Source organism: Rhinolophus sinicus, linkage group LG03 (assembly GCF_036562045.2).
Source record: "Rhinolophus sinicus isolate RSC01 linkage group LG03, ASM3656204v1, whole genome shotgun sequence".
Taxonomy (NCBI): Eukaryota; Metazoa; Chordata; class Mammalia; order Chiroptera; family Rhinolophidae; genus Rhinolophus; species Rhinolophus sinicus.
Window position 1 is genome coordinate 13,514,682 of NC_133753.1, and position 19,226 is coordinate 13,533,907.

The 19,226-nt window shown below is 43.7% G+C and overlaps 1 protein-coding gene across 11 annotated transcripts in view; it reads left to right on the forward strand.

Moving 5' to 3' along the window:
• The window catches only part of KCNK10 (potassium two pore domain channel subfamily K member 10), a 135,301-nt gene that overhangs the window by 96,195 nt on the left and 19,880 nt on the right, over positions 1–19,226 (forward strand). For 10 of the 11 annotated variants that reach the window (XR_012494570.1, XR_012494569.1, XR_002138426.2 and 7 more), the window contains 2 exons: positions 14,543–14,729; positions 18,790–18,932. The exons of the other annotated variant lie outside the window; for it this stretch is intronic. Coding sequence is in view for 6 of the 10 variants with exons in the window: in XM_074327077.1 (XP_074183178.1) it covers positions 14,543–14,729; positions 18,790–18,932 (330 nt within the window). In the remaining 4 variants the exon portion in view is untranslated. The remainder of the gene's footprint in view (positions 1–14,542; positions 14,730–18,789; positions 18,933–19,226) is intronic. 11 annotated transcript variants of the gene reach the window in all.

A 19,226-nucleotide genomic window follows, 5' to 3' on the forward strand; every position in this document is an offset into this window, starting at 1 on the left:
GAGCGAGTGGTGTATTACAGAGCTTGCGTCACCTTTTTCTTTATGCCGATTTTTCATTGTGGTAAAATATACACAACATAAAACTTACCATTTTAACTGTTTTTAAATGTATAGTTTAGTGGCCTTTGGTACCTTCACATTGTCATGCAAACTTTGTCACTGTCCATCTCCAGAACTTTCTCATCTTCCCAAACTGAAAGGTTGGGAAGTGACTCCTCAGTCTCCTTTCCCCACCCCCACCCCCAGCCCCCGGCAACCTGGAATCTACTTTCTGTCTGTATGAATTTGACTGCTGACGGTGGAACCACCTAGTATCTGTCCTTCTGTGGCTGGTTTATTTCATTTAGCATGAGGTCTTTAAGGATTCACGCGTGTTGAGGCTTGTGGCAGGAGTTCCTTCCTTTTGAAGGAGGCATAATATTCCATTGTATGGATAAACCACACGTTGTTTATCCGTTCTTCTGTCAATGGGCATTTGGGCTACCTCACCTCTTGGCTGCTGTGATAATGCTGCTGTGAACATGGATACACAAATACCTGTTCGAGTCCGTGCTTTCAATTCCTATGGGTGTATACTCAGAAGTGGCATTACTGGATCATAGGGGAATTCTGTGTTTAATTTTGTGCTATACTGTTTTCCACAGCACTGCAATGTTTTATATTCCCACCAGCAGTGCACAAAGGTTCCAATTTCTCCGTAGCCTCACCAACACTCGTTATTTTCTGTTTTTCCTCCCCTTCAATTTTTATGGGCCACAAAGATAGCATTTGGTAACTTGCTATCTGATTGCCCCTTGAGCTCTGGCTGCTCCAACAGCTGCCATTCTGTTCCAGTGGGGGTGGGTAACTGGGAGAGGCCAGGCCCTGTGCCTTGCCTCCTTCTGGCACCTGCCTTCCCTCCTGCTTATTTCCAGCCTGCTTCTTCAGCTCTGGCAGCAGAGCTGCTGGGAGGGAGCGCGGCCCAACACCAGGCCAACTTGGACCTCTGCACACTGGTGACGTCTGGTTTCCACTAGGCCTTGCTGCTGCTCTGAAATCCCTTTATTCACCTCAAAAACATTCACTATCCAGCTTCCTGTTGTTGCTTCTCCTTCACACCTTTCCCCAGATCGATTTAATAAGCGGTTTTCAAATAACGCCTTCTATGTTTTCAACTCTATGGGATATGTGGTATAAACAAGAGACAGTCTCTCTCTCTCTCTCTCTCTCTCTCTCTCTCTCTCTCTCTCTCTCTCATTTTCTCTCTCTCTGGAAACAGATATGCATAAAGACCAATGTCACTGAGGACACTAGGGGCCTGGGGTGGGGCAGGTAGCCTCTGAAGTCACATGGCCTCTGTGTCTAAGCCCTCATTTACCACTTACAAGCCATGTGACCACAGGCTGTGCCTGTTTCCTTGTTTGGGGATAACATTGGGATGGGGATAACAATCATAGGGACCTCTTTTGGTCCTTAGTTGATGCATGAGAACAATGTCGGGCATAGAGTCAGACTCAGTACATGTTGCTCACTGTTATGATAAACATGCTGTTAGCTATGGGAGCCCAGGGGAGGCACTGGGGAATTCTGGCTTGTATGTTTGTGATCACACACATCTTCAATGGTGTGCCTGTCTTATGTTGCTAATAGATTGTTCTCTTTAAGGAAAGCATAAGGACCTTGACTCTAAGGGCTGCTATGTCTTTCTTCTCTTGTACTCCTGTGGTACCTGCTCAGCGCAAAACACTTTGGAGGCGTTTGGTAAATATTTACTGATTGGAAGTTGACTGGAGATGAGAGAGCAATGAACCAGATTCCTTTCCATGCACCCAGGGTGTGTAGGCTATGCAGCACCCCTGACTTACCCAGGTGAGGGAGAGCTTGCTGACACTGCCCTGGGACCTACCCTTCCTGGGCTTGGAGGTGTGGGGCTGGAAAAGTGGAGGGAGCTGCAGAAAAGGCTGTGACAGGCTGGGAATCTGATGGGCAGGAGGGCTTGCGCCTGGGACAAAGCTCCAGTCATCAGTTCTTTCCCTAGGAGGAAAAGTTGCGTTGGCCATGACCATGACTCAACGAAGGAAGAATACAGAGGGTCTGAGCATGCCCCTGCTGGTCTGTCTGTACGAGGGGGTTGTGGGGGGAGGCTGTGTTCTGCTCCCTCAGTCACACTTCACAGGCTGCAACTTTTTACAGAGATGTGTCCATGATATTCCACTGTGTATGAAGACTCTACTAAAAGGGAACTCAAAGAATGGAAAGTATTTTAGCTACATGCTGATGACTTCTCAGCTTGCATGTGCTCTTATTAGATCTTGAACACACGGGTCAGATCATGATTTTGTAAAGCATCAGAGTGTTCCTAGACTTCCTTCCCCAAAGATACCTGGCTCTCCAATATCAAAAGGGACCTCGGAAGACGCTCATGTTCAGATACTGCATGCTTGCCACTATGGTGCCACTTAGACGGAGGTGGCCCCTAGGTTAGTTTTTTCGTTCTTTGGCAGAAATGAATTTTACTGTAGACATCAACAATTTTTCTACATGAGCCTGGGGAATGGTCAAAAGGGCTCATGTTGTTATTATTAGTAGTATTTGATTGTTTACCTATCCACACCCCACACCCTGGATTCCCCTTACTGATGAGTAGGCACAAATGAATGAGTTGTGAGTCTCCTATGAGTTACCAGGACTTTCCCTTCTAATGTAACACTACTTTGCACTTTAGTTTGAACAATTAGAAACAGGGATATATATATATATATATATATATATATATATATATATATATATATATGTATTTATATATATATATATATCTCATGCAGTTAAAAAAAGAAAAGGAATCTATGTGTGATTTTAAGGATAGAGTACAGAAAGCTTTTGTGTGATTTTTAAAAACTCATTTTTAAAAAATGAGTTTTACTGAGTACTGTAACAGAGTTGGCAGTAGAGCTAACAAGAAAGCAAATATCAACATTTAAAATGAAATTCATGACATATAAATGCCATATGGTGTTCTTGCAGTGTTATTACCACTTTCTCTCTGGCTTTTTTTTCCCTTTTGACATCACTCTTTGCTTCTTGCCTTTGCTGCTCTTTAAAAAAGTCTCAATTGTCCTTAGCCTTTTCATTCTGTTTTATTAGGTGTATTTCTTTCCTACCTATCCTTTGGAGGTTTGTCAACCTTTTCCCCAGGGAAAAGGAGGAAGAGGACCTGTCCAGATGGCTGTATAAACATGTGACACCTGCTCTGGGAGCCTCGCCTGGGGCACTTTGAGGGTTGATGAGAGGGCCCCCTGCCTAGAAAATGGGCATATTGCTTCCCATCTCTTTTCTATTTTAAAAAAAAAGTATTACCGGGCTTTAGTTTTAAAAATATTTTTAGAAATGTCTTAACTCCAAATTCTCTCCTGTGATTAGGGAAACAACAACGACAGAAAATGAACCCACCAACCAGATTTTGTGAAAAGTTCCTACTGACCAAAAGTTTAAGCTTTTCAAAGCTACTGTTCTTCCTTGGAGTCATCTTTGATGACCCAGTTTGGGGAGAAATCTCTTCCCACGGGGGAAATTCAAAGAGCCTGTGCATTTGCACTGAACGTGCCACCCTCTTTCATCTCCAGAATTTGCATGTGATATTTACGGTGCTTCCGGCAGTTCCCATAACCCCCTGCTCTCAGGGTAAATGTCAGTTCTGCAGGGAGCTTTTTCTTGACTCTTACATGAGGTCAGCACCCTGTTTCCCCTTCCACTGCATCTTGTACACCCCTAGAATGGCATTCATCTCCCCGATTGGCGATCCATGTTCGATGCCTGCTGTGACCATAAGCCAGAGAACTCTATGAGGGTGGGTCCTGTCTGCCTTGTCCACACAATCTGTAGCACAGAGCCTAATATTTCTGACACCCATACCTGGTGAATGAATGAATGAATGAATGAATGAATGAACATTGCTGGACACGACCTCATCCATTTTGATATAGAGAATGATCTTGAAACCCAAAGTAGTATTTTATGCAAATAAATGTCAATGGAGAAAAAAACAGTCTTAACCTTTGAGATGCAATTATTTTGATGAAAGGACCGTTCAGGAAGGGAGCCATCCCCTAATAATGATCATTGCACATGGTCTTTATGTGTATAGGGACTTTCATCTCATCGAGAGATACCTGTCAGTGTAATTCCACAGACTTCTCAGGTCAGCCCAAAATGCAATATACAGTTTAATTTTATCCAGTGATTCTCAACCCTGTGATACCCAATACCCCTTTATAGCAAATACATGTGAATGCCCTTTTACCACATTGAAATGAATTTTATATTAGATAGTACAGCTTACCTACACACCTAATTTTGAAAAATTCAATACTATTTTCTAGCTACACTCTGAAGGAGAAATAAAAGGAAGGTCATTTACAATAAATAATACATGTTTCAGTAATAGGTGCTTGGTCATGAGACCTGGGAGAGCTATTGGAGCAGTGAGACCCTTGCATATGAGTGTGGGATGCAGTATCTCCAAACGCGATCCGGTTCACATGCGTCGCGTCAGTGACTAAGAAGCCACAAGGGACTTTTCTGCCCGTGATGTGGTTTTCCAAAACGGAGAACAATTCTTGGCAAGGTTCCAACTGATCAAAATTCAGCCTTCTCACAATTTACTTGGAGTCACATTCTTGTAAAATTCAGCCTATACTGAAATAGTGTAAAAACATTGTGTGTGTGTACGTGTGTGTGTGTATTTATATGTAAAAGGGAGTGAAGTTCTCAGCTCAGGTAATTAAAAACATTAATTTTTCTCAGTGGGACATTCAAAACTCATGCTAAATTTAGGATAATTGTCGGATTTGTGACACTAACTCTTGTATTACAGGAAGTCCCCCCACCCACACTACATCCCAGGAGTGTCCCTCCACTTGTGTGGCAACCACAAATACCCTCAGAGATTTACCCATCACCTCCTAGGATGTTATCATCTAAACGGGGTTATAAAAAAACTTCCAGAAGCTCCTATGTAACCTTCAGGAATTCGCATTTATATTTTATTCTCATGTCAATGGCCATGTTCAAATAGTCAAGACACTCCCCTGGATTCAGTTTTTGTGCTATTAATAATATTCAAATCAATTCAACACATACGTATTGTGTGCATGTGTGTGTATGTCCATGGCTTGTGTTTCCCTATCTATATACTCTCATTAGCGTTCCACATTATGAAATCCTGGCGGTTCATCTCTTGCTAGATGAATAGTTTTATTTTCTTCATAGAATAGTTTACCTTAGACAATTACTCTCATATTTTTTCTTTGTGCCAACAAAGAGGGAACAGGTGTGGAATGATGCACCGTGCAGGGCACCTATAACACAAAGATAGGGAGACACATATGCAGGTAGGCAGCAATGCAGGAGGAGCGGGTCCCCCTCAGGGGACGTGCAAGGAACAAAGACAGAAGGGAGGGGAACACAGGAACTCTAACCAGAAGGCGGGAGGGCTTCCTGCAGAAGGTGATGTGGGAACTGTGTTTTGAGGAATGAACAGGAGTTTGCTAAGCATAAAAAGGGGAAGGATAGCCTAGCAGATGGAACAGCCATTAAAAAGGAACAGAAGCATGGAATGGTGCTGTATTTGGGCACCAAAAAAATGATCCATTCCCTTTAGAGAGGAAGGTACAAAAATAACGGGTATTATAGACACGGCAGAGAGTGAAGGTGAGTGCTTGCCAACAGCAGGGCTCCCAGCAGTTTTGTTCAGGAAGGGGGTGGCTGAATTCTGTAGGATGAAGAGGCGGCACAGGCGGCAAGTGTGATGCAATTGCTGAAGCGGAAAAAGGCTTTGTCATGGCTCCCACTGCCAACTTTGGCAAGTGTCCCTGGGATTCTGAGGTTCAGACAGGCCCATCTCTCTTATCTTACCATGGGTCTCCTTCTCCTAGTTTTCCTTCAAGGGCATGGTTATCACCCAAAGAAAAGAAGACAAACTATGATTTTAGGGTCATTGTGCTATTTCTCGAAGGAACCACACAGTGTCTGTGAGCATGCTTGATGTTTTCTCAGTCGCTTTCTCCTCCTGATTCCTCTCCTCTCATTCTTTCCCACCTCTCCTCCTTTTTCTTTCCTTTCTTTATAAAGATTACAAAAAGAATATATGGTCATTGTAGAGACTTTGGAAAACACAGAAGAGTATACTGAAGAAAATAAAATCTCACTAAAAATCCATCACCCAAAGAGATCCACCATTAAAGTATTAATAATTGTACTTCTGAATCTTTTCTCTTTGCACCTATACCTAGCCCAAATGTCTGCTCTCTTTTCCAAGGACCCCTGGCCTCTAGTACTTGCTGAGGTGGTCATTCATGTGTGCCCATATCTGTCCTGGCCACAGCCTGTGTTCCCCATCAACTCTTGTGGATTGCCAATCTCTGTTCCAGCTATCTAGTTCTCCTGGCATTGCTGCTGGTCCCTTCCTGCAGGTGGAAGAGACCTCTGCCTCTGTTGGTGGTTGCTACTGCCTTGCTGACCTGGGGGAGGAGGCTGGCGCTGCTCTCCCTATAACTCTCCATCCCAGGAATGGACACAGCCCCTTCCATCCACAGCCAAAACTAGCTTTAATTTTTTATAAGACTTTTCTAAAGATTTAGGAATGTCAGAGAAATAGTATTAAAGCAGTGAAATCATATCTGCCTATGCTACAGTTCTAGCTGATCTTGGAGCAGAATTGTAGGTCTGTCACTGTGGGACTGTATACCTGACCTGCCTCTAAGTGGCTGAAGCCAGCTGACCCTGACTTCCAAGAGAAGGCAGGCAGCTTAGCTGAATCAAGAGAAACCAACTATGACAATTTAAGCAGAAAAGAAAGCCTTTTTTTTTTTTTTTTTTTTTTTTTAAGATTTTATTGGGTAAGGGGAACAGGACTTTATTGGGGAACAGTGTGTACTTCCAGGATTTTTTTCCAAGTCAAGTTGTTGTCCTTTCAATCTTAGTTGTGGAGGGTGCCATTCAGCTTCAAGTTGTTGTCCTTTCAGTCTTAGTTGTGGAGGGTGCAACTCAACTCCAGGTCCAGTTGCCCTTGCTAGTTGCAGGGGGCGCAGCCCACCATCCCTTGCGGGAGTTGAACCAGCAACCTTGTGGTTGAGAGGACTTGCTCCAACCAACTGAGCCATCCGGGAGCTCAGTGGCAGCTCAGCTCAAGGTGCCGTGTTCAATCTTAGTTGCAAGGGGCGGAGCCCACCATCCCTTGTGGGACTTGAGGAATCAAACTGGCAACCTTGTGGTTGAGAGGATGCGCTCCAACCAACTGAGCCATCCAGGAGGCAGCTCAGCTCAAGGTGCCATGTTCAATCTTAGTCGCAGGGGACGGAGCCCACCATCCCTTGCGGAACTCGAGGAGTTGAACAGGCAACCTTGTGGTTGAGAGCCCACTGACCCATGTGGGAATCGAACCGGCAGCCTTCGGAGTTAGGAGCTCAGAGCTCTAACTGCCTGAGCCACCGGGCTGGCCCAAGAAAGCTTTTCAAAAGGATCTTAGATAGTTACTGAATCTCTGGGTTGGTTGGAGACTTGGGAGGTACTTAGATGAGAACAATGACCCAAATCGTGCCACAGACTGCTCCTGGAAGAAGCCACTGCTGTCTGCCTGGTACAGCAGCTGGCTCGGCTGACCCCACTGATTCTGGGCCCTGGATGTTGCTGCTAGAACCACCCTTGTGACTGTCCCTAGAAAAGGGATACAATATCACCACTTGGCCACCAGCCCCCAGAATGGATTCCACATGGTCCCTGCTTCTTTATGGAAACCAGTGGTGGGTCCACTGCTACTTTCCACCTACTCCCCTCCCCATGGAAGCTCCCACCTAATACTGTTCAATTTTACCTTGATTGGGGGCAAGGTTCTCCCTTCACGTCTCCACTCCACTCGGTGCCCAAGTCCCTCACTCTTTGTTCAAGAGACTTAGAAAGATCCAGGGCTTGGGAGAGGCAGGCTGTGCACAGGTGGTGCAGCAGTTGGTGCCCACAGGAGCGGAGGGCTCTGACTGAGGAGAGGACAGATTGAAGCCTAATATTACTATATTCCCTCGACACTTGGAGAACGTGGCTTCTATCTATGGACAAATGGGTTTCCTAATACAACCCCAGAATCAGACAAGAGATTAGTAGGGAAACTTCTGGAGGGCAATGTGCTCCCAAAAGGAGGGGGAGAGGAAGAGGCCAAGTCCTCAGGTCCTGGGTCAGAGTAAGGCTGGAGGCCATGTGTGTTATAGCGATCTGGCTCCCTGCACAAGGAGAGAAGCATCGGGGTGGCAAAGAACATTTATTCTGTTTGGGAGATCTCGTGTCCTGACGATGCCCTTATGTGGACTTATGGCCAATGAACCTTGGATCCTCGTTAGCCAGCTGAGGGAGAAGAGGGCGTCTACCTTTCACTTGTCTGTAGCATTGTTACTGTAACAATATTATTGTGTGCTTGTCTGTGTGATGGTGTGGAGGGCATTGTTCATTGTGCTGCTGACCCCTGGGTTAGATAAATTTAGGATTTGGATGCATGAGCAGCTGGACAGGGCTTCTATCAGATTGTCAGGAGTTATCCTGTTGATTTGCCTCATCAGGAGCTGTCCCCATCCTCCTCTCCTTTCCATGAGTCTGCTTTTCATACCTCAACTAAAGAGAAGGATCATTGTTCAGTGAAGATTCATCTGGGTGTTTCCTACATTGGTGTGATTGCTATGCGACATCGTCTCTGAATTCTTAGCTAACAAAAGTCCAAGGATCTCATCCACTACAGTTGGCACACTTGGCACACTTGTGCATTCCACATGGCAGAGCTGTAAGGACATTCCTTTCTTCTCTCCCAGGTTTTATTTTTAATCAGTGGGATTTCAGTAGGCACCAACCTTTGCCTTCAATAGCTGGACCAGGGCTGGGCACCATGGACAGCGCCACAAAGCGTGTTTTCAGCCTGACTCCATTCTTCTCACCCTGCTCCGCCCACCAGACTGTGTGCATGACAAAGGAACTTTTTCTTTACTGTGTCCCTTGCAACTAGAACAGCCCCTGACATATAAAAGGTTCTTAATAATTATGTGCTGAATTAATTGGTTGAAATTTGAATGCAAAAATCTTGTGTTTCAATAGAATATTATCTTCAAATGTTAAAAGCCACCGACTTTGAGAATAGAAAACTTTCAAAGACTTTAATTAAAGTGTTCCAGGAGTGGAACAGCTGGGAATTTTTATTATTTGTGGATTTAAAATTTTCTCCATCTCAGAGGCACCTACACTGGCATTTCAGTGTTAAAAACAATTTAATTGTATATATTAAGTTTTTTTCAAAAACTTTTCACAGTGATACCAGCAAAGCACTGAGCTGGCTAATCATCTGTTAGATGCTGCAGCATGGCTCAGAGTCAGATGCTAGCTATAACTTTTTTTTGTATAGATATGATCCATTTGTATATTCAGCTTTTGAGTAGGATATTTTCCATAGTCTCCATGGAGATTTTACTGCGCGATTCTCCCTAATGAGTGTTTACAGTATTTCTGCCATGAAGATTATAGACAAACAGTATTTAAAAAGTCTCCTCATAGTTTATGTAATTGCTGGTACTACGTGGATATTTGTTGTGATGTTGAAAGTATTAGTTAGAACTGGACCTACTAAAAAGAGATCTTTGTGGAAAACATCATAATACGAGAAAATAAAGTCAATTCGTTTGTCAGACAAATCCTATTATCTTTCCACTTAGAGAAATTATTCTCAGTTTGATTGTATTGCCATGGTGACATGTCTGCATGTCAACGAAAGCAAACTGAGCCATAAACTGGAACTCCTCACGTCTGGCTCCTGTCCTAGGGTCTTTATTGCAGTGTCTCTATTATTGTAGAAAATCTCCAATGTCGTGGCTACGAATCACACGTTAGAAACAATTTCTCAGCCAGACACAACAATTTGGATTGCTAATTTCAGAATTCTAAGAAACAACATAAAAGGGGAAAAAAGAATAGGCATTAGAGAAGGATAAAAATCAAGACACAGCCCACACATGAATAGAAAGATCCTTGCTCTCTAAAATAAGATTGTGGAAGTGAACAGACACAGGCAGGGCATAATGCTTAATGAAAATTGGACACATGGCTTAGCCCTCAGAGGTCTGAAATGAGTAAACTTCCAGAATTGTCAGCACATACATCCCTTTCTGGAAGGATTGTTCTTAGTGTTCTTAGAGGTGGTTCCCCTGACTCATGCTTTTGGCACTTACTTTGCTCTTTGAAAGAATCGCACGTATAATCTTGACAACTAAATGAACTCTACAGTAGGTGGGTTTTGAGTTCTTCAAAAATTCCTGCAGTTAGTGTCAGTTGGACACAGAAAATAGTTTTATGTAATACTGTTTGCATAAAGAGAAGGAAAGAAAACATTATTCTAATCAACAAAGTGTGAAAACAAGATTTGGAGAGATACATAACTATCCTATCACTTCTGCCCAAATATTATATCAAACCATCTCTTCTGGGATACCAATTTTGTCAGTCCAAGAACATGTTAACTCAGTCATATCTGGGCTCTCATGAAGCCTTTTGCTTGCTGCTCTGCTTACTGATAAATAAGCAGCGTGATTTTGCCTAGCAACCCCACCATGGAAACACAGCTTGATTCTGTAAGAGTTGCCCGTGTTGGGGGAGGGGCAAGGACCCTCCCCCGCTGGTTTGTGACATTGCGAACATTGTCTGCAATTCTTGGCAGTTTCAGAAGGATGATGAACTAGGAGGAAATTAATTGAAAGGCAAATAAAAATGCTTTCAAGATTGTGAGCTAAAACTGTCTGAGAGCTCAATCCGGAATCAGCACAGAAGAACCGAGGTTGAATGAGGACTTTTTTCGTATAGAAAATGAGGTAATTATATGAGACAATGTATCCAGGAAGAGACAACCAACAGTGACCTCCTGAAGCTAAACAGAGATTATGTTAAGCCAGACATGAGGAAATATTCCTCAGTAGCAAAGGGCAGCATTAAATCTGGGACTGTCCACATCTAAGGGAATATTTGAACTCTTACATCAAAAATGGCTGTTAACAATCATTGAGCTCTTAGCAGGCATTGTGCTAAGCTTTTACACACTTATGTAATCTCCCAAATGATCCTATGAGGTGGATTCTCTTATCTCCATTTTATAGAGGAGGAAACTGATGCACAGAGAAGTTGAGATACTGCCTGAGGTCACTCAGCTATTTAGCAGTGGGGATGAGATGTGTCTCAGGCAGTCTGGCCCGAGACTCCACAAGTTATTAAACACATTTTACAGTAGTAGTGAACGTTTGCAGGGCTAATGGGGCTAAGAAGCCTATAGATCACTGGATGAAGTGTAAGATAGTTTATGGTTCCATCTTGAAAGCTACAGTTTAAAATGTTAAATTACAGCAACTTGCTTTTTGTTCGTTTGTTTTATATCTCGAGGGCAACAAAAACATGGGTGCCCAGAATAGCAGATATTGCTAAAACCTTACACCCACTCCTCTTCCTTTTATAGTGAAGTAGGGGTACATACACACACATGTACACACACACGCATGCACGTGTGCGTGTGAGCATGCAAGACACTTGGACACTTGATGTCTTCAGTCCTAAAATACCCCCGTGATTAGATTCTCCAAGCCTCCTCTGAGCATCACTGTAGGAAGCATCTCTGTTGGGAAGAAGAAGCCCAAGGACACAGTGGATGGCTTGGGCAGTGAGCAGTGGTCATTTGTTGACCTTGCAGAGAAACTCTCCAACACAGATAATGCGATTAGCACACTATGATCTAGCCCTTGTTACACACCTCCCTCTCTGCCACCAAACAAACCCTGTCTTGTGCCACCCTTGCTGTGCCCACCTCCTGGAGCCCGGGAATGTCTCCAGCTTCCTATGGACTTGCAGCCCTCCTGTGCCAACCTCAACCTCCTTTGGTTTGCAGTTGCATTAACATCCCAATTTATGACTTCACAAGTGTTTCACAAACATTTAATTCACCTTAATTTCATTATGCTTTTGAGGAGGGCAATTTATAGATGGGGATGGGGGTTGGGGAAGGATGTTCCTATTGCCAGCAATTAGATTAACTTGCTCTGGTAAGATCTCGTTTTGGGCTCTGGAGTTTGGCACATGTCTGCCAACACAGCTGGGCTCAACACAAGTAAATTCCTGGATTCTCAGAGGGGCTCAGCTGCCCCCACAAAGTCCTATAATATTCAGTATAGAAATCCATGAAACGGGTAAAGCATTTCCTGTGGTTCTCAGGTCACTTATTTTGATATGGTACTTTTATTTGTGGGAAAAAAATTAGTATTTTCATGTGCAGTTTCAAAAATATCAATAAATTGTCTTTTTTTTTTTTTTCCAGATGACTTTTCTGAGGAGATAGGGAGGGGACTATATAAGAGCACAGATCAAATTATTTTCCCCTGTTCCCACTTTATATACTGAGTGTCCTCTTGGGAGTCATAGCACGTGGCTTCTTTTTATAAAGAAAGATTGTATTTCTTTGGCTTCCGCATGAATGTTTAGGGAACATATTGATCCAGGAACTGGAACTGCTTGTAAATAAACAGTGTGATTTTTGTGATAAACAGTGCTGGTTTAGATTTCGTGCAAATAAATCTTCTCCACTATAAGTATTCTTATTCAGTCAATTGCCCTGTCCATTTTGCCTTATTGAATGTAGCTGGGACTCAGGACCTCAGTCAGGCAGGACTGAATGGTTTTTTTCAGGCGTGATCAGAGATGAGAGCAGCCTTTCCCCCTTTTCAGCTCTCTTGCCCATTGGAGCTTTCCATTGAAGAGGCAGCACTCATGTTTCTCCTCACAAGTCAGAGAGGAAGAGGGTCGTAGGAGGAAAGGTAACAGAACCGGAACAAACTTTCTGTCTGAGACCTACTCATTTACTTGAGTAGCCTTTTCATGGGTGAGCCAAGTGGTTGATCTGAGAAGACTCTTCTAGACCATTTCTGTCCTGGGAAACCTGGCCCAGATGTCTCGGCTATAACTGAAGCTTAGGAATTCCTGGACGGATTGTCCAGGGACAATTTTTCATTCTCAACCTGCCTTCCCAGAAGGGAAACAGGGTGGCCTGTTGTTCACAGAGGTTAGGCTGGTTTCTTTTGTTAGGGGAAGACTCTGGCAACTTCGTTTGAAATGGTGAATAGCCTGTTGAGCAGCCTGAAAAGCTTTTTCCATCATTACTCCCTGGAGTGAGAATTAATCACATCAGAATTCTAATCTTGGCTCTGCCTCTAATCAGCAGGGTCATTTTATGCAAGTCCTTTTAACCCCTTTTGGCTTCTGTTTTTGCATCTGTAAAAGGAGGTTTATGAATCCAAAGGTCTCTCTGCACTCTTAGGTTCTCTGCCTTCTAATTCACCGGGAGCCAATGACTAGAAAATAGATCACATGGTAAGGATTTCCTATATCGGTTGCCCTAAATTTGGTGTATTTTTGCAGAAAATCAATCTAGGCAATGTGAAGGGCCCACGCACTCTGGTGTCACAAGGTATATTTATGATAGTACATGGTTTTGGTGGGGTTATGGGACTAGGGTCCCTGATGACAATCTCCAGTGCCACTTCTGGGAGCTCTGAGAAGATTTGAAGCAGTTTTTAGCTTACAGGCAATGCCAAGCTTGTCTTGAGTGCCTTGAAGGGGAATACCAATGATGCTTCCGGTCCAGCTTTGGCCTCTATTGGCATGATTCCTTTGCCCCAATATCAGTGTAACTCCCATTCTAAATGCATTTCTACCTCTTCACTACTGACTCCTTTAGAAGCTGACATGAGCTGAAGCTTCTACTAACCCATTTTGGACAGTGAGCCTGTCATTCTGACTTGAACTCCTGTGCTGTCCCTTGCAGGTAATATAGCCAACAAACACGATGACCACAGCACCAGCTCAAACATGTGTGTGTAAAAGAAAAGTATGTTATAAATGTCCAACCTCAGCAAGGGAAAGGAGGGTAAAGAAGTACTTGCTTACAGCCTGCCACAAATGTGGATGGGGGTGGCTATGTTTTTCTTTTCATCCAAACATTTTGGCCTGTCTCAGGTCAGCCATTTCCACCCCCCAGCATATCATTTTGATGCAAGGGAAACTAGGTGGAAATCCATCACCACCACTGCGGGAAGAGCTTCAGACAAGACCCTCCTAATGGAAGGTCAATAATACCACCTGAAAAATGGCAGGAAGCCCTTCTGGGGAAATCATTCTGTTTGCACTAGTGAGGATGATAGAATCAGCATTTGGGCTGCATCATGGAACCACGCAAAGGACAGTCAAGGCATGACCTAAGCAGGGTTTCTTGACCTGGGGTCCATGAACAGGCTTCATGGAGCCTGAGACCCACCCAGAACACCTAAAAACATCTGTATGTGCATGCTTTTAAGGAGAGGGTTCACAGCTTTCATCAGATTCTCACAAAGCTGCCCATGACCAAAGAGAGGTTAAAGGCACAGACATAATACATTTTCTTCTGTGCCTCTATCTCTGGATCCAGGGTGATAAAGCTGATTTGCCCATCTTTCTTCTTTGCTATTCCTAGAAAAAGCAAGTGAGTCAGACCAAGATCCGGGTCATCTCAACCATCCTGTTCATCTTGGCCGGCTGCATTGTGTTTGTGACAATCCCCGCTGTCATTTTCAAATACATCGAGGGGTGGACGGCCTTGGAGTCCATTTACTTTGTGGTGGTCACTCTCACCACGGTGGGCTTTGGTGATTTTGTGGCAGGTAAGCGCCCTGGGCATCTCTGTCACTGGGGCCCCTGTGGGTGGGGGAAATATTCTGTTGGCAGTGCTTTCCCAAACCACGAGGAAAGATGCTGTGGGAGAAGCAAATGAAAAAAGCTCAGCATTCCCCCTGCTATGCACAGGCTCATTTCTAGCCCGTGGTCAGCAGTGGGCATCTGCCATGTGTGAGGAAAGCCAGCCTCTTCCTCCCCAAGACTTCTGTATTAAGTCTCCTTGAATCAACTGATAAAGACTATATTAGCAAGTGGCAAATATGAAACTCTGGAGAGATTAGCATAGAGTTTAGCCTTCAGTGAGCTGCAGGTTAAGCTTCCTGATGCCACCAAGGTGAGGGCCATCATCTTTGAAAGAGTTGTCCTGGGCATGTCCCGCCTCCAGATTTAGGGCTCAGTTGGCTACCAGGAGCTGAGAACTGCCCTCCCACCCCTGAGAGAATATAGTATAATGGATTCTGCATGAAGGTATGTAAAAGCAACAGCCTACATTGTGCAAATAAATGCCAATAAGCTGGGTTGATGGAAGCAAAAGAAAACCACCATCACTTTCATTTAGGGTCAGGGAGTTGAAAATGAATGAGATCTGGCTTCTTATGTGGATCACTTTCCCAGAGTGTGGTAGGAAGGCAGGAATAGAAGAAGGAGGCCACCCTTCTCTTTCTCAATGGGATAGCTCTGGGTCAGACAATCGATCCTTTTCTACTCCAAGAAGTGACCACCACCATCCTAAGTTCAGAATGTTTGGGTGGAGTAGGTGTGTCCTTGCCCAGTTCCTGGTTAAGCAGCATCCTGGGCATTTGCAGGCTGAGCTCTCAGGCCGACTGTCCCTCACTTGGTACATGATCCTGCTGTGCCTTGGTTTTTCCATGGAGGACAGTGCACATAAGTACAGGTCTGGTCCTGGGAATCTGGAAAGCAGGAAATTCTGGATCGGATGGTGGAAGCTCATCAGAACGTGTGGGTGCCTCCTGGTTAATTCTGTGATAAAGCTAACTGGAAGAGTGATTTTATAGCGATTCCAACCGGGCAGATGAAAACTGATGTCCGCTTTGTAGAAATACCAGCTTTTGTTTTCCTTTCTTTTTATCGACTAAGGACTAAGAATTGCAAAGTCAAAGTGATTAAAAATTATTTGCAAAAATCCTGGGGCCTGGGACCTCAAGTTTTCCTTTTGCACAGTGCTCAACCATTGTGCAGGGGTAACCATTGTCCCTCACTTTGAGGGGCAAGTCACCTGATGCCATCTGATTAGAGGCCTGAAGCTCTGGAGAGAAACCACAGAGAAACTGAGCAAAGTAAGATGAACGATTGTCCAGTTAATTCTTTAGCATCTTCCAGAGCTGGTCTGTGGGAAAACTCAGTGGAGCTTGGTGCTGTAATGACAGCTGGCGTTCAGAACTATTTCACAAATGTCTTTAAGTTCCCCCAAAGTGTCACTGGCACTAGGCTGTGTTTCAGAGTGCTCTGTGCTCACCCTGGGCTGTCCGGAGGACTGTTAGAGGACACTTGTGACGACCCCTGCCTGCTCTCTACCTGCCTGCTCAATTCAACCTGTTAATCTGGGCACAAATAGCACAGCCCTGGGAATAAGAGATTTAAAAATGATTTATGATTTTTGTTTATTCTTATTAGCCACCATGGACTGTAAGCACTTAGCACACACTTGCACTTGACCTTATCTTTACTTACCCAGTAAGGGCATGACCTCCGCAGTCACAGACAGGACACTATTTTAATTCCCTTCTTTACTGCTGATTACAGAGCCATATTTCCCTTGTCCTGAGGTCTCCACAGACAGGCGTTTCTTATGATTCACAGTGCTGACTGTGATTACGGCCAGGGCCTTCTAAGCCCCAGCTTCTACAGCTCACATAGACCAGTCTGAAGAATGCGTGCCTTAAAAGATTGGGAGAGTGTCACAACCTTTGGGCAATACTCTGAGAGTGATACAGAAAGATGCCCAATCATTTTGAAAGGTATATTGGCAAGAGTCGATGGTTGCTGTGATTTAACACAGTATCAGCTCTACTAGAAATATAATCAGGACCTCGATTACCACGCAGGATTAGGTGCTGGTTTATTTTGTAGCTGGCTTGCTTTAGGACAGCCAGGCAACATTCCAACATTTCACAACCTCGAGTGGGAGCACAGAGACCTCCGAATTCTGGGAAAGCAGCTGATACAGAAGACACAGGAGGGTGGTTATCGCTTTGTTCGCTAGCGCACTCTAGTGACAATCTTTGTGGGGTGATGGTGACTGGCTAAGGTAAATATTTACTCTCAGATAGCTCCAAGGAGAAAGCTGCAGTTTTCTAGTCTAGCGCAGAAACAAAACGAACCTCCGAAACCACTTAATGTTGCAGGAATTCCAAGGGTATATCCTAGAGAAAGCTGCAGGGGAGAGTTGTCTAAAAAGGAAAAGAAAAAAGGCAACTAAACCACACCTGAGGGGCTGGCCACAGAGCCCTTTAGCATTGTTTGGAATTCTAATTTTAAGATAAGTCAGATAGAAAAAGTCAAGAACCATATGGTTTCACTGATGTGGGATACAAAACTGAAAGCAACAAACAAGTAAACAAACAAACAAAAATTGGTATATACAGACAACAGTATGAGGGTTACCAAAGGCGGGGGGGGCTGAAAAAGGATTAAGGGGGTCAAATATATGGTGATGGAATGAGAACTGACTTTGAGTGGTGAACACATAATGTAATATACAGATGATGTATTATAGAATTGTACAGTTGAAAACAATATAAGTTTATTAACCCCAATACATGTAATGTCACCCCAGTAAGTGTAATAAGATTAAAAAAAATAAAAGGCATACAATGAAAGAAAAAGAACAAAGACAAAAGCTTTTTTTCTTTATAAAAAATAAACAAGAAATGGCAGTAGCTGTTGAGACCTCATGGGGTGCATTGAAAAGTGGGCTCGGTTGCATAAAGAAGAGCCACAGGCCACAGTGCCTGCCCAGCTGCTTTGGGAGGTATTATTGATAACATAAGAGCTCAGTGTGGATTTGGTGGTGCTAGATGAGGTTACCACCATTGCCCAGTGGGAAAGTCTAGTCATCACTCATATAATAGCATAATTACCACTACACTGCTAATGTTGGTTGTCTTAGAAAGGGCCACCTGCCTAGTGCATCGGGCAATGCCTCTCTCAGTGTGAACAACATCAATTATTTCCTGGAGCTTCCTCACTTCTTTAGGAGAGGGGGCTGGGCTTGGAACCTATTTTTCATGGCTAACTTTGGCAGTGCCTGTGGGAGAGCTAGAATAAATTAGGCTAATTATTTTGAATAAATGACTGGTCTTTTCAACTGAACAGCCAGTCGATGCAATCAGGCAACTAGCCAATTTTGTTTGATGGATTTTTCCTGTAATCCCTATTTATAACATAAAGGGATTGGACTAGCTGGCCTTGAAGTTCCCTTTTAGTTCTAGCATGGTAATTCTAATTACTCAGTCTAATTGATCCTTTGGATTAGCATCATGTAAACATCCCTGAGCATTAAATCACTATTACTGGATCAAAGTCTCAGGAATGACATTAAGTCTAATTTTACTTCCATACATCCACTCAGCTCTTGGTAAAGGCATGTGCATTAAGGAAGGCAGTAGTTCCATGAATTCAAACCATTTGGGAATATTTAATAATATTTTTATTAAATTGAAAGAAGTTTAGGAAAACAATTGACAACTGGACCTGACCTGTTGTCCTCCAGCTCATGTCATTCATTGTCAAGCTCAGATTGAGAATAGTTGGATCAAGTGGGCCACGGACATATTTTTGTTACAGGTATGACAGTTAGTGGTCAAGAATCAAAGGAAGTTAAGCCACAAGTCATTTTCCCTTAGGAACATCACACATCTTTTCTTTGCCTTCCAACCCCTGTCACATCTTGTATACAGCAGGCTTAACAGTTAAGTGTTAGATGGTGGTGGGATGATGACATCTCTGCTGCATGGACCAGAATATGTTTGTTTTGCAAAGACCATATGCTAGATCCTGGTTAAAGTAACATTTGGTTGTTTTCAGGGGGAAATGCTGGCATCAATTACCGGGAGTGGTATAAGCCCCTAGTGTGGTTCTGGATCCTTGTTGGCCTTGCCTACTTTGCAGCTGTCCTCAGTATGATCGGAGATTGGCTACGGGTTCTGTCCAAAAAGACAAAAGAAGAGGTAGGACCCCTTCCAGATTCTGTGAATATTCTTGAGATCAGACGAGATCATGTCAAGAATTTCCTGTCTCTGTTCTATTGGCTAGAGCAATGCTCACTAAATGGAGGGCTTCTAAGGCTTCCTGGGTTTGAATCGTTACCTAAAAGCCAAGTTAGATCGAATAGCAGTTATTTTTGGATCTTTTTCTGGCAGGTGAGAAAATTTGGCAGGTGACTCCCTTACCAGCCAATGGATCCTGGAAAGGCTAGTAAACAAGAACTTATTTTTGAAAAGGAAAAGGAAAAGGAAACAAAA